The sequence below is a fragment of the Budorcas taxicolor genome, chromosome 22, assembly GCF_023091745.1.
Source record: "Budorcas taxicolor isolate Tak-1 chromosome 22, Takin1.1, whole genome shotgun sequence".
Lineage (NCBI taxonomy): Eukaryota > Metazoa > Chordata > Mammalia > Artiodactyla > Bovidae > Budorcas > Budorcas taxicolor.
In genome coordinates this window covers 38,561,315-38,576,655 of record NC_068931.1, presented here as the reverse complement: position 1 = coordinate 38,576,655, position 15,341 = coordinate 38,561,315, and the positions used below count along the sequence as shown (strand labels likewise).

The window sequence follows — 15,341 nt, the reverse complement described above, 5'->3', positions numbered from 1 at the left end:
AAGCACAGAACGAATTCTCTCTGTAAGGGGGACCAGCAGAAGCCTCCCAGAGAAACTGAGCCCTTGCGGTCTGCTGGCCTGATGACTAACATACGGTAAAGAATAAAACCAGAGCAGCAGGGGAAATACGCAGTTATTAGAATCCTGGAGGGAAGGGGAGTTTTTCTCCTAAATCATTTAAAATAATTTAACATTTTTATAGTTTCTTTTCTGGGTTAACTAGCTTTCACCCTGTCTCTCCTATGTGATTGGGGGGGGGGGGGGGGTGGTCTTTGCCAAGATATAGAGGTAATAGGGCTTTGCCGTCAGTACATTAAAGCTCCTTTTAGGGAGAGTCAATGAGGCTCAGGTGGTAAAGAATCTGCCTGCAATGCAGAAGACACAGGTTCAATCCTTGGGGCAGGAAGATTCCCTGGAAGAGGAAATGGCAACCCACTCCAGTATTCTTGCCCCGGAAATCCCATGGACAGAGGAGCCTGGCAGGCTACAGTCCATAGGGTTGCAAAGAATCCAACGTGACTGAGGGACTACACTTTGACTTTTCATGAGTTCTTCTGCCAGAAAACCCACTCAGTAGCAGATGCACGGGGAAAGAGCAGTATCTATTTACCAAGGGAAGGGTTAACCACTGTCCCCCTCTCCTTCATTCCCCCAGGTCCTTGCAGGAGACAGGTCTGGAACCACACCCCCGGGTGTCCATGACCCCCGTGGCTTTGCCCCGACAGCGATGAAAGGGTTATCGGGCAGCCGCAGCCATCACCACGGAGTCACCTGCGATTCAGCCTGTGACTCACTGTCGCACCACGCGGACCGCAAGCCATACCTGCTGAGCCCGGTGGAGCACCACCCGGCCGACCACCCCTACTACACTCAGCGGACCTCCTTCCAGGCCGAGTGTGTGGGCCCTTTCAGCGACCCGCTGGCCAGCAGCACCTTCCCGCGGCGGCACTACACCTCACAGCAGGAGCTGAAGGACGAGTGTGCCCTGGTGCCCCGCACCCTGGCCACCAAGGCCAACCGCATCCCCGCCAACCTCCTGGACCAGTTTGAGAGGCAGCTACCTCTCAGCCGGGATGGCTACCACACCTTGCAGTACAAGCGCACGGCCGTGGAGCACCGCAGCGACAGCCCCGGCCGCATCCGCCACCTGGTCCACTCGGTCCAGAAGCTCTTCACCAAATCGCACTCCCTGGAGGGACCGTCCAAGGGCAGCGTCAACGGAGGCAAGGCCAGCCCGGACGAGACGCAGACCGTGAGGTACAGCAAGCGCAGCAAAAGCAAGGAGCGGCGCCCGGAGCCCAAGCCGCGCAACAACACGTCCCCTGGCTGGTGGAGTTCTGACGACAACCTCGACGGTGACATGTGCATCTACCACTCCCCTTCGGGTGTGATGACCATGGGCAGGTGCCCCGACCGCTCGGCCTCGCAGTACTTTATGGAGGCCTACAACACCATTAGCGAGCAGGCGGTGAAGGCCTCCCGGAGTAACAACGACGTCAAGTGCTCCACCTGTGCCAACCTGCCCGTCACCCTAGACGCACCGCTGCTCAAGAAGAGTGCCTGGTCCTCCACACTGACCGTGAGTCGAGCCCGAGAGGTTTACCAGAAAGCCTCGGTCAACATGGACCAGGCCATGGTGAAGTCAGAGTCGTGTCAACAAGAACGTTCCTGCCAGTACCTTCAGGTACCATTTATATGGAGGGATGGGTGCTTAGAAGTTGTACCAGCTGATTGCATGGTATTTTCTCCTGGGGCCTAGTCTTGGCTCTACTATGAATTCTGTGTGTGAACCTGAGCAAATTATTTAGCATTTTGGGGGCTGAGGGTTTCTATCAGGAAACAGGCCTGCTAGCAACCGCATCCAGTTATCTTGAGATACTGGATATAAAAGTGCTTTGAAAAGCACGCCTACAAAAAGGCAAAGAGTTATTAATGTTTTGTGCTCCTCTTTTGTCTGAGGGATTGTAGGATACGGAGGGGAGAAAAAGGGAGTTTACACAAAAGTTTTTTAAAAGCCACCTTTTTTACAAAAGTCAACAATGATCTTTGGAATTCTGGAAAGAGTTTAATTAGTTCTATTCAGGGTTTTTTGTTATTATTATTTAAGATTCTGCCCCAAGCTGTTAGTTTGGAAAAATTGATTAATATCTTCACCATTGCAATTTTCACACCACAACGAAGCTAATCACACCCCCACTTAAGTCCTCATCCCCCAGAACACAGGGAGTTGGGGTGATGCCCTGCACCCTGAGGAGGTGGAGATGGAGCCAGTTTGGGGACCTGACAAGTACAGCTGCAGAGACTCAGGACAACAGAGAAGAGGAGGAAAAGAAGGGGAAGCATCTGCACAATAAAATACAATTAGTGTCAGTATGTAAATCCCACACACACAGACCCAAGGCCGCTCCTCCCCTTCTGCAGACTCCTATTTTTCCTACTGCCCTCCAATCCACTGAAACCAGATTTCACCTGGATAAAAATATCAGGGGAAGAGTCTCTTTCTTCCCTACTGCCTCCCTTTAGAATCGTCATTTTTACTGAGACACAACGTTTCATAAGAGAGATACTCACATTTTTCCTTTTCAAAGTATATGTTTTCTCTTCCTAGCCCTCCCTTCCTAGCCTTGTCTGTTTTAAAAAAGGTTTTACTGGAATATAAAATCATGACACAATCATTTCCACTCTTAAGAATAAATGTGAGGAAAAGTCTTCCACCAAGACATTCATCTTTTTTGCTCTCTTTGGATCTCTTCTGACAAAGCTGACTCTCTTGGGAATGCTGCTACCAAGTTCTGAAAATATTCCAGACTGGCAGTCACTGGGTAGGGACAGTGCCAGACCCATCCCCAGACTTCAGAAGAGGCCACCATTGTGTGGATAGTTTTCACAAACAACACAATATTTCCTACTGAAGGTGGCATCATTTAATTTACTATAAGGTTGTCCTCAGTTGCTCAGTCGTGCCAACTCTCTGCGACCCCATGGACTGGAGCCCACTGGGCTCCTCTCTTCATGGCACTTTCCAGGCAAGAATACTGGAATGAGTTGCCATTTCCTACTCCAGGGATCTTCCCAACCCAAGGCTCAAACCCATGTTTGGCAGGCATATTCTTTACCACTGCACCAACCTGGGAAGCCCTAAAAGGTTGTTACATGTGTTAATTAAGTTATCAAGAATCACTAACAGAGGTTTAAAGCTAAAGGGATCATCTAACCAAACCTCTTCATTTAGAATATAAAAAGCTAGATTCAAAGAAAGGTAAAGGCCTTATAAGTCACACTGTTACTATATGGCAGGGGTAAGACCAGAACTCAAGACTCTTAGTTCATAGAAAAGACCATTATAAATATTACAACTGAAAGCCTTAGAAATTCTTTAACCACATAAATCTGATCCACTACTGAGAATAAAATATTTTGATATGGTATCTGTCTTGAAGAAAGGATGTGTAATGAGACAGAAAACCTAGAAGAGGAGACATTTTTGTCTATGAAGGTTCTGTGACTAGTGGCAAAAACAAAATAAACTTAATTTAAAAAATTGAACCATAATCAGTAGTGATAAGATCAGATAAGAAATATCAAATTAAAGCATTTCCCTGGTGGCTCAGCAGAAAGAATTCACCTGCCAATGCAGGAGATGTGGGTTCAATCCCTGGATCAGTAAGATCCCCTGGAGAAGGAAATGGCAACCTGCTCCAGTATTCTTGCTTGGGAAATCCCGTGGACATTGGAGCCTAGTGGCCTACAGTCTGTGGGGTAGCAAAGAAGTAGACATGAATGAGCCAGCACAGCATTCTGCACAAGACTTTCAAACTGAAAAAAAATATTTTTTATTTATCAGTGTGGGGACATAGTAAATGCAGTGTACTCTCCAACCAGCATGCTGAGATGAGTTCCTCTAAGGAAAAGGAAGAAGCTGGACATTCACATGGGGGAGGAGGAAATGAGACACTCCTAAGAACTGGAATCCTCTCTAGCTCTCTTCTTGCTTTACAGGGAAAGGAGAATCTAGGTCCTGCAGAAGCTCCTCTTAGGAAGATAGGTTTAGCCAGCACCTGTCAGCTCCCATAGAATAATTTCACTTGTAAACTCATTCTTAGAAGCAAATTTGGGAACATAGAGGGGTTTGTTTTCTAGTCGTGTTGCTTTGTGCAAAAGTAAAAGTGCTAGTTGCTCAGTCATGTCTGACTCTTTGAGACCCCACGAACTGTAGCCCACCAGGCTCCTCTGTCCATGGGATTCTCCAGACAAGAATACTGGAGTTGCCATTTCCTTCTGCAGGGAATCTTCCCGACCCAGGGATGGAACAGGATCCTCCTGCATTGCAGGCAGATTCTCTGAGCCACCAGGGAAGACCCAATTACCAACTAATATTGAAACTGGATGTACACATGTGTTTGATTTCAGTGTCAGAAAGTTTAGCAGACAAAGCATTGAACTTTAAATAAGAGGGTTTATGTTTTAGTCCCTGTTGGCCACTAACTAGTTGGTGATCACTAACTAGTGATACAGCTTAGAACCATCATTTCAGCTCTCCAAAGTCTCTTTCTTCTACTATAAAGTGAGGCACTTGGTTGAGAAGGCCTGGGATCTCAGTCCACATCTTCAGATGCCTCAGTTACAAATGCAAGGCACTAATTAGAGCCGTTTTCAAGAGTTGTACAGACCTGGAGCTACCATTTATTAAATGCTTGAAGTAGATGCTTTTCCAATGATACCTAATTTGCTCTCTGAAACTCTGTGAAGTATTTTACAGTTAAAGGAACTGTGATTTAGTAAATTAGATTAAGTCACTTGCCCAAGGACACACAGCTAGTACGTGGCAACATGGAGGGTCTAACCTGATTCATTTACCTTCAAACCTGGATTTCTCTATTAATTAATCTGGCTCATCCCTGCCCAGACCAAATATAACACAGAGGGAAGAAGCAGCATATACCCTCTGCCTGTTATGTACCAGAAATCATAGAGTATCCATTTAGTACCCAAAATATCTTTGTAAAATTAGTATTAATATTACTATTTACTCCAGTTTTATGGATGACAAAACTGAGGCACAAAAGATGAAATTCTGTCTTCAGGAACTCATGGGTAGTAATTGAGACAGCTAAGACTTGAGTGCAGATCTGTCTGAGTCTATAAAGTGCTTCAGAAATAGAAACAAATGCATTTTTCTCATTTTAATATTTGTTCTATTCTGCAGCAAAGGTATGCATTCACCTGCCCTCCTCTGTTTGCACATGGTTAAGAATGCATGTCCATGAAATGTGAACCATCTCAGATGAATGGCTGAAATGTTCCTAATTTGATTCCAGACTGAACACAAGTTAATATTCACCAATAATAGAATTCTAAATACTAAAAAGTTCTATTTCTCTCTATATTGAATTATCACTTAGAAATTATTTAACTTTGGTCATTGCCATGATTATATAGAAAATGAGAGGTCTGTAGGTGTCTAGCCTCCGTCTGGCATTGACTTAGAAAGAAAATACTGTAGCTTGAAATTATTGCAAGTTCCAGTTAATATAGTCAGTTGCTTAGATGTGCTGCCTCACAAGCTGTCTGTGGTTGATATAAAAAAGACTCCCTTTTTTCCCCCAATATTGTTATTTTTAAATGTCAAGAATCAGATGTCTGCTGTTTAGAACTATTGTACGGCTGCCAGTGACTGTCTGTATCAGAATTTGGAGCAGGGACATGGATCTGAAGACATTAAAACTGTTTAATTCTCAGTTGAGATGTGGTTGGCTTTTGTACATTTGGAATAGAGCATTTATGGCACATCTCAGGGTAAGTGCTAATCGTTAAGGAAGGGGGTCAGAGGAGTAGAGGGAGTTTTGGTTGTTGATTTGTTTTTGCTTTAAGAAAACAGAATTCTTGATTCTGTAAATGCCTCTTTATGTAAAACGTTGCATGTTGAATGACTGGCATAATAAGCTATTCAGGAGAGCAAGATTTTAGATTTCCAACTATTAGCCTAAAAAAAAAAAAAAAAAACCCTTCAGATTGTGTATTTTTGCATTCATCCAGCAGCAGAAACAGGAAAAAGGAAACAAAACGCTCTCCGGTAAAAGTAGAGAGAGAGAGACACAGGGGGAGAGAGAGAGACACAGGGGGAGAGAGAGAGGGGGAGAGAAGGCACACGAGACAGACAAGAAAGCCAGCACGCTCAGAGATGAAATTTTAGGAGAGCAAGATGATCGACCTTTTTAAGGCTGAGTGGGTTTCTTCACTTTGTGTGCAAGTTTCAAGAAATGGAAGGATTGACCAGGTTTGAGTACAACTCTTTTATTGCTATGTATTTGGTGATAGTGTGTGGTTGGTTTAAGTGGCTTTTTTCTTTTTTTGGTGGTGGGGAGTAGTTTCTGTTGTTATTTTATTTGTTCTCTAAACAATAGCTAGTCCAACTGAAAGGGCTAAGTACGGATGTGTGTACAGATGGTAAGAAAGCAGGTAGAGACATCAGATACCCACACATCTGTGTCTCCAGGAGGCTTCATAAAACCTTTAATTGACAGATGATCACAGGTGCCAGGTGTCATGAGACAATATTGTGTGTCTAGTGGTTGAAATGTGATCTGTGGTTTTCTTTGACAAGAATGGTGAATGCTTAACTGTTCCTTTGCAAAATTAAAATTTCTGGATGGTTGGGGGTTTTGTGGATTTTCTTGTGACTTTTTTCCCTGTTGGTTAAATAAGACTCCACAAAAGATCACTGAAGAGTCATTCATAACAGACATGAACCCAGGACTATTTTTTTCAATGCAGGTACAACTATTTTTCAAAATGCTGTTCAAGATTCTATCAGTCTCTGCCCAGTGGGGTTTTCTTTCCCCTCTGAGGTTTTCCTTCCTCTTGTTTTAGAACAATTTAAATTATGTGAAGTCAGTTTTTAAAAACTGCTTTACATGAAATGTGTCACTGTGCTGAGCAATTCTACTAGTGACTTTGGTTACTGCAATGTTTCCTTGCTGCCTTAAAAACAATGAACCAGATTGATGATTTTTTTTTATTTTCAATTTAAATTGCCTCAATAATGCAGCAAAAAAAGGGGCGGGGGGTGGTTCAAGATTCTTGAATGTATTTCCTATTTGGCTTGTACAGTCTTCTCCCTATTTTTCCCTGGTCTTAGTAGAGATGTCCCTGTTTCTTGATGTAATAGAAAAATGAGGTTACTTCTGCCTGATCTGAACTTTGCACATAGAATCAGTGGTAGTTGTTTCTCTGATTCTCTATAATTCTCGATGTTGCCCACATCCCAGTATTGGGGGTGGGGGTGTGGACAATTGACAAAACACTGTGAGAAGGCAGAGGTTCAGAGTCAGTGGTGGTAAAAGAAAGATCAAAAGAAACAGAAATCCTTCTTGAAAGTTGTTAAACTTTACTATTCTTGGTCTGCAATTTGCATTATTCTAAAGACATTTTCAGCAGCACCAAAAGTCCTTAGCCACAGTCAAAGGTCTCCCCACACAGGCTTTCACATCCCTCAGAATCCAGTCTACTCATGGAAGGTTTAGCATTGGTTAGCAGGGTAAAAGACAACAACTAGCCTGGATCTCTTAGTGGCCAGGGGATTTATCTCCTCCTTCTCCCTTCTCCTTAGAGCACGGTTTGATCGGTTGTAAATTAAATTCAGGAGCCAGGGTAAACATTTACCATTCAGTAAGAAAGACTCAGCCATAATCTCTGGTCCATTTGAGATCATGCCTTTACACAACCTAACACAAACAATGACTTATGAATTGCAGAACACATCTTTTTTTTTTTTTTTGCTTGAGGTGTTATTTTGTTGTGTTGTCATTTAGTTGTGTCTGACTCTTTCGTGACCCCATGGACTGTAGCCCCCCAGGCTCCTCTTTCCAAGGGTTTTCCCAGGCAAGAATACTGGAGTGGGTTTCCACTTCCTTCTCCAGGGGATTTTCCCAACCCAGGGATTGAACCCAGGTCTCCTGAATTGACAGGAGGATTCTTTACCACTGAGGTACCAGGGAAGCCCCTGAGGTATTACAAGGGCCCCCTAAACATATATGCAGTATTGCCAGGCTGGCTTTGACTCGGTGACTAGATTAGGATTTTTTGCCATTTTGGTTTTAGGCTCAAAAAACAACCACCTCTATGTTGTAGTTTACTGTGCTCATTGATGTGAGCTGAACCATGGAGAAATTCCAGCTTTATTGTTCTAAACAGTTGAAATCAGAAACTTCATGTGGTTCAAACTATAATACCTCTGAACAGTCAGATTTTTTTTTTTCTGTCACTTGCCAGGATAGCTTCATAGAGAAATAAAACTTGGCCTTTTCAGGTCAAATCAGGTTACTATTTCTGTGATGCAATAGAAGTTATATGACCTTACTGTGATTATATTACTCATTTGAAATTTTGAACCCGTAACTTTTCCTGTTGGATAAAAATAACATGCATGTCAGACTTCACATCAAGGGTTCATTTATCTGCTTCTCAAACCATCTTGCCTCCTCCCCCACCTGCAGGCTGTGTTCCTATTAATTGCCATTTGGAACACGTTAGGACCTAGGAAAAATCATGTTACTCTGTTTTTATAAGTGCATATGAATAAACTCTTAGACCAAAACCATGGTAAGGGAGTGCTTTAATTTTTTTCAGTAAATGATTTATTCTCCTTCAGCCGAGTCCAGTTTGCAGCTAAAAGGTAAAGATAAAGAGCTAATTACTGTTTACTGTCCCACAAACAGTGTAAGAGGGTTCCCTTTTCTCCACACTCTCTGTGACATTTATTGTTTGTAGCTTTCTGATGATGGCCATTCTGACCTGTGTGAGGTGATTCTTCATCGTAGCATTTCTCTAATAATTAGTGGTGTTGAGCATCGCCCAGCATCACCCACTGGATGGCATCGCCCAGTCAATGGACATGAGTTTTAGCAAACTCCAGGAGAAACTGAAGGACAGGGAAGCCTGGCGTGCTGCAGTCCATGGGGTCACAAAGAGTCAGACATGACTTAGGGACTGAACAACAACGGTGAAAACCTACTGTATAGCACGGAGAACTCGTGGTGACCTCAATGGGAAGGAAATCCAAACCAGAGAGGATATAGGTATACACATAGCTGGTTCACTTTGCTGTACACCAGAAACTAAGACACATTGTAAGGCAACTATACTCCAGTAAAAGAAAAATAGCGAATTACTTTTAAACAATTAGCAAAGGAAAAGGAGGGATCAGAGTGTAAGGAGACACTCATCAGCTCCCTCCTTCACTGACCATGGCCAATTTCTCATTTATACTGTTTTTTAACACTTTGATTTCTTGGAGAACACTCACGTGACCAAGGAAAGACCTCTTCTGATGCGCTGATCTTTTACATTTAAGAATATATACAACTATCTTTTTTAAATTGAGGGTTTTTTCTTTTACTATTTGTTGATATTTAGCAAAATGCCCTGCCTTGTTTCCATTCCTAAAATAAAGCGACTTCTAATTACATTCACAAAATGAGTTTTCTAGATAAGCATATCTTTTCTTTTATGTACCTTAAAGTCACTCTTCTCTGTCCACTGAAGCTTATACTCTTTGTTCTCCCAGAATTTGGAAACTTCCTGCATATGCTTTCTTCCATCTGATTCATGACAGCATATGCTTTCTTCCATCTCTGATTCATGACGTAAGATCTGTTTCAAGTGTATGTACCATGTTCACAAAAGCAGAATGACTTTAAAAGTCGGGAAACAAACTTTTCATGCATCCCACTAGAAAACTCCTTACCTCCCTTTTACAGGGAGTACGTTAAATCTCAGCCCAGCAGTATAAACAAGTCCGAGGTGTCCTGCTTCCCTGGGATAATGATAAATACCTTTCATACAGAGAGTCATCCAATAACAATGAAAGGAAATGACTTCTGTTCCTCTCATGTTTTTTATCCACTGTTAATTACATACTTTCAGGATTGTCTAACTCCTCCCTGATTTTACTCTCCAGGTCTCTAAAATATGAAGGTGTGTAATGAGCGACCCAAGAAGATTTTATTTATTTATTTTTCAGAAAAATGACAGTTTTACAATAGCATTCCCAAATCTCACTGGAAGGCCATCTGGTATTCCTTCTCGTTCACAAAATCCTCCTTGGAAGGTGGGCATAGCATCTTTCTACCTCCCTATTTCTCACCTAATAATCCCCTTATGGAAGAATTATTTGCAATTACTTAGTCCAACCCACTCCTTCTAAAAGTGGGGAAAATAAACCCTAAGGAAATGCCTTGACTAACACATATTAGTCACTTCATGAGCAGCAGGCTGAGCCTAGCAGACTCACTGCCCTGCTGCTGCCCAGTAAGTCTTTCACATCTGTGTAAACCTTTAAGGCACATTTCAGAGGCCAGCTTATCCTTTCTTACTCCATCCATTTAAGGCAGTGAGGTCAAGGCACAAAGGGGCAAAGACCTAATCTGAAAGTTAGATTTGAAGCATGGCTGTTTCTTTAACTAAATGATTACCTGCAGTCTGTAACTCTGTGGTTACACATTGCAGGGTAGGATTTTTAATGTCCAAATAAAAGAAATGGGTATTTTTCTTCCTGTTACCCCTGTCCATCTCTCCTGCATCCTGATGGTTTTATTAGGAGGAAATTCTGCACCAACAGAGCACAAAGGGAACAGCATTACACTCAGAGCCCTGGGACCGGGTTGTAAGGGCAACACACTTCTCTCTGGCATCTCCCACCGTCTTGGCGGCCAGTCCTCTTACCTCTCAGCTCACTTTCCTAGAACAAGGATCGTAAGCATAGCTGAAACTGTATGTTCCAGAGTAATGCGTGTGTGTGTGTGTGTGTCTGATACGTGATACATAGTAGAGAATATATTGGACAATGGGGCCAAGTATATTAAATCGGAGTAACTCTAGAAAATGTCAAAGGAATACTGCATAGGAGACATCAAAGGCTACAGGTTGATCTCTTGGTCATTGCTTTTGATAGTCAAAAGTGAGCCAATGGGAAGAAGATCTAGCTCTGAAGCTGGAAGTGCTGTGTGGAGCATTACCTAGTGGCATCCATATAGGTAAACGGTAGCACAGTGATGCCACATTTGCCTGCATGTGCAGAGTCATATACACGTGTGGCCACTTACTCTGTCATTGAATATTTAGGGCAACTATTCCTTAAGTTTGTGTGCACAAGTATCACCTTGAGGATGTCTATAAAATGAGGATTTGTGGCATCAATCCAAGAGATTCTGATTCTGTAAATCTGGGAAGAATCCAGGGCAGAGATCCATCTAAGAGTCACCCTTTTACCCGATGCTCTAGAACTTGCAGACTAGATTCATCTTTGTATTTACTGAAGGGGGCAGTAGAGTCTAACAAATGAAAACACTGACTTTAATGTTGCCACGGACTCCCCACAGGACTCTGGGCTCCCTCTACTTAGTACCTCCATTTTTAGATCTGCAAAATGGGCATAATGATGACTTTCGTATTTGCTGAGGTCGTAGAAAAATATTTCAGATTTGAGGAAAAAGTAAAAAATACAGTGTGAAATGTTTTGAGTTTTCAAATCCTCAGCTGTTAACGCCCTTCACTGCTTCTTCACCTGTTTCATGTACCACTTTTCTTTTACATGTTGCTTGACTGAACTTTCATTAAACAAGGTTAGCATGAACATATCTGATTCTGTGGGAAAGAAAAGCAGTTTCCCAAAGTCGGATGACAAGCCCATCACTGGGTAGATTTATGGCTTCCTGCCCCAAATGCCAGCTAAAGACATAAAGCTTTTGTTTGCAGATGAAAAGATCGCAAAGGGTACATCTTTTGACAGCTCAGCTTCTGTCAGTCAGGTTTCCCCATGGCTTCATGTTTGCTGATAGAACACAATTTTTCTGTTGTTCTATCTCCTCAAGCTTTCATGTATGTTTAAACAAAACCTACTTTTGTTTTCAGATCTTAAGTCTGTTAAGACCCTGCTGCCTCACTACAGGCAGCTTTGGTTAGTCCACAGGGCAAGTTTACTTAACAGCAACAAAGGATGAGATAGTTGGATGATATCACCAAGTCAATGGACCTGAGTTTGAGCAAACTCTGGGAGACAGTGCAGGACAGGGAAGCCTGGCGTGCTACAGTCCAGAGTTGTACATTACTTAACAACAACACCTCTGGGGCTTGTCTAAAGGGGACTTTATCCACTCACCTCCTTTCTTGGTTCTCTGACGAGTGTTTCTACCAGAGCAGCTTTGATGAGTGGAGTTCGTCCACTATCGCTGGCAGATGACAACAGGTCCTTGTCCATCACTGTTTTGACTCATGTCCGAAATGCCTGATCACTCCCCTCCATTCTCAGAAGCCAGCTCCATCACAGGCCACCTGCTGGCCCCATTAAAGTCCCTTAAAAGATCCCAAGGACTTGTAATCCTTAGATAACTCATCTTTTTTTTTTCTCCCCTTCTCCTCCTCTCCTAATACAAGTTCAGCTAGCTTTTCGGTAACTCAGGGGGTGTCAGTGCAAGTAACTGTCATTTGTTTGCAAATGAACTTGAGCTTTCTGAAAATTCTTCTCCCCATCACACTCCTCCAGGCTTCTCGGTGATTTGAGAGCGTTTCCTGTGCTCCCACCTCTTGGAAGTATTTCATGGCACGCTGAGCAGACACTTTTAGTCAAAAATGCCTATAAATAACTGATTTTCCCGCTTGCTGCCTTCTCTCTAAGGCTTTCAAAAAGGAGGTGAAACAAATCCACCAGAAACAAGAACTCTCTGTGAGGGCTGCGCAGTGACGTCTATGAAAAACCCGATCCGTAGGCTGACGATTGATCTGTAGGCTGACAACTGTCCTGTGGGTTGCTTCGCCATATTCGACTTATCTAATCACTGCCCAGAAAAAGAAACATTTTATTTCATGCCAGCCGATCTCATGAACTGAACAATCAATCAAAAACGTCTTATACAAGCTTTCATTGTATTTTGACTTTCACGCTGCGTTGTTGTTTTCTTTTTAATCCCAAAGCCAACTGTTATTTCTTTTCCATTGGTAAATCCAGATCACCAATTCCTATAGCTATTATGAGATAGGAAATTTGAAACTACTTTGCATTTCTCCTCCAAACTGTCATTGTTCACGGCGAGCATTTACTGTCTGGCCTGTCTTTTCAGTCCCCTATGCTACCCCAACAACACCCTTAAATCTCCCAGGATGATGTCATGGAACCTCCTGGAAGACTGCGCCCAGCTAGGCAGGACCATCGGAGAAGGCAATGGCAACCCACTCCAGTACTCTTGCCTGGAAAATCCCATGGACAGAGGGGCCTGGTGGGCTGCAGTCCATGGGGTCACTAGGAGTTGGACACGACTGAGCGACGTCACTTTGACTTTTCACTTTCATGCATTGGAGAAGGAAATGGCAACCCACTCCAGTGTTCTTGCCTGGAGAATCCCAGGGACAGGGGAGCCTGGTGGGCTGCCGTCTATGGGGTTGCACAGAGTTGGCCACGACTAAAGCAATTTAGCAGCAGCAGCAGCAGCAGGCAGGACCGTAACACCAGCCTTCACCGACCTCACCAAAATGACCCTTAAACATCAGACACGTGATGCTAATTATACTCCTTCCCTTCCTCCACACCCTACTGAGCAAAGGAGAATTGGGTTTAGCTGTTTTATTATATAATTTGCAATGGGAAATTGTCCCCAGACCATGCAGGTGAGGAGCCTGAGGCTCAGAGAGATTAACTAGCGTTCCCCAGTCTCCTCCATGGTGGAGAAGGTGGGGTTTCTTCCTCATTTCCTTTTACTGCCCCCTCCCCGCCCCCATCAGGGTCCCTCAAAGAGCACAAGACAGTTGTTGGTCTTGGTGTTCTGTCTACTCAAGAAACTTTGCCACACATTGGGAGAGTGGCACTGGCATACCAACACTAGCATGTGTGAAACAGACAGCTAGTGGGAAGCTGCTGTGTAGCATGGGGAGCCTAGCTCAGTGTCCCGTGATGACCTAGAGGGGCGCGATGGTGGGGGGATGGGGAGGTGGGGCCCGAGGGAAGCTCAAGAGGGAGGGGATACGTGTTTATACAGAGCTGATTCACATTGTTGTACAGTAGAAACTAACACAACGTTGTAAAGCAATTATTTGTTGTTGTTTAGTCGCTAGGTCGTGCCAGGCTGTTTGGCGACCCCTTGGACTGTAGCCCACCAGGATCCTCTGTCCTAGGCATTTCCCAGGCAAGAATAATGGAGGGAGTTGCCATTTTCTTCTCCAAGGGATCTTCCCAACCCAGGGATCGAACCCATGTCTCCTGCATTTGCAGGACGGTTCTTTATCACTGAGCCACCTGGGAAGCCCAGAGCAATTACACTGCTTTGCTTTTTTTTTTTTTTTTACTTAGAAAAAAGGAAATTTCTGCCACAAGCCCCACTCTCTGATTTTTCCATTCTCGGCACCAGGCCTAATGCGGTTATGGTTTAGGCTATTGCTAAGGTTTCTAGAAAGTGCATCTTGTTAGGGCTTTCCTCTTTGTGAACTGAACACGCAGAGTCAACACAAATATGAGAAAGAACTGCAAACGACAGTGACGTTTTTAACCAGGGAGTTCTTTGTTCATATGAAGCAGAAAGTATAAAACCCAGAGCAGTCCCCACTCTGTATCCGTGGGCTCCACAAATGGAAAATATTAGAAAAATAATCAATTTCAGAAAGTTCCAAAATGGAAACTTGAATTTGCCAGCAACTATTTCCATAGCATTTCCATTGTATTTACATCTATTTGTGAAGCATTTACATCATACGAGGTGTTATAAGTAATCTCGAGATGATTTAAAGTACATGAAGATGTGCATAGCTTCCATGCAAATACCACACCATTTTATATAAGGGACTTGAGCATCCCTGGGTACCAAGAGATGGCTGTAATACTCACATTGAAACAAGACTTTGCTGTTGTTGTTTAGTCTCAAAGTTGTGTCCAACTCTTTTGCAACCCCACGGTCTATAACCAGGCAGGTTCCTCTGTCCATGGGATTTTCCCAGGCAAGAGTACTGGAGTGGGTTGCCATTTCCTTCTCCGGGGTATCTTCCTGACCTAGGGATCAAATTTGTCTCCTGCATTGCAGATGGATTCTTTACCTGGAAAACAAGACTAGGAGAATTCAAACCTAAATCCCCTCTCCTTCCACCCACTGCCCTGCATCCAAGTTTCCCTCAGGGGCAGGAGGGTGGGGAGCTTCCAAGGCACAGCTTGAAACCTGTTACCCATTCCTTTCCCTTTAAGCAGGCCTAAGCTAAGGACTTCCCAGGTGGCTCAGGAGTAGAGAATCTACCTGCAGCACAGGAGACCTGGGTTTGATCCCTGGGTTGGGAAGATCCCCTGGGGAAGGCAATGGCAACCCACT

General features: G+C 43.6%; 1 protein-coding gene across 1 annotated transcript in view; it reads left to right on the top strand.

The window, feature by feature from the left end:
• The first annotated feature begins 727 nt into the window (after window positions 1-727).
• The window catches only part of DLGAP1 (DLG associated protein 1), a 299,073-nt gene continuing 284,459 nt past the window's right edge, over window positions 728-15,341 (top strand). Inside the window, exon 1 of the mRNA XM_052660275.1 lies at window positions 728-1,684. Coding sequence (XP_052516235.1) covers window positions 728-1,684 — 957 coding nt within the window. The remainder of the gene's footprint in view (window positions 1,685-15,341) is intronic.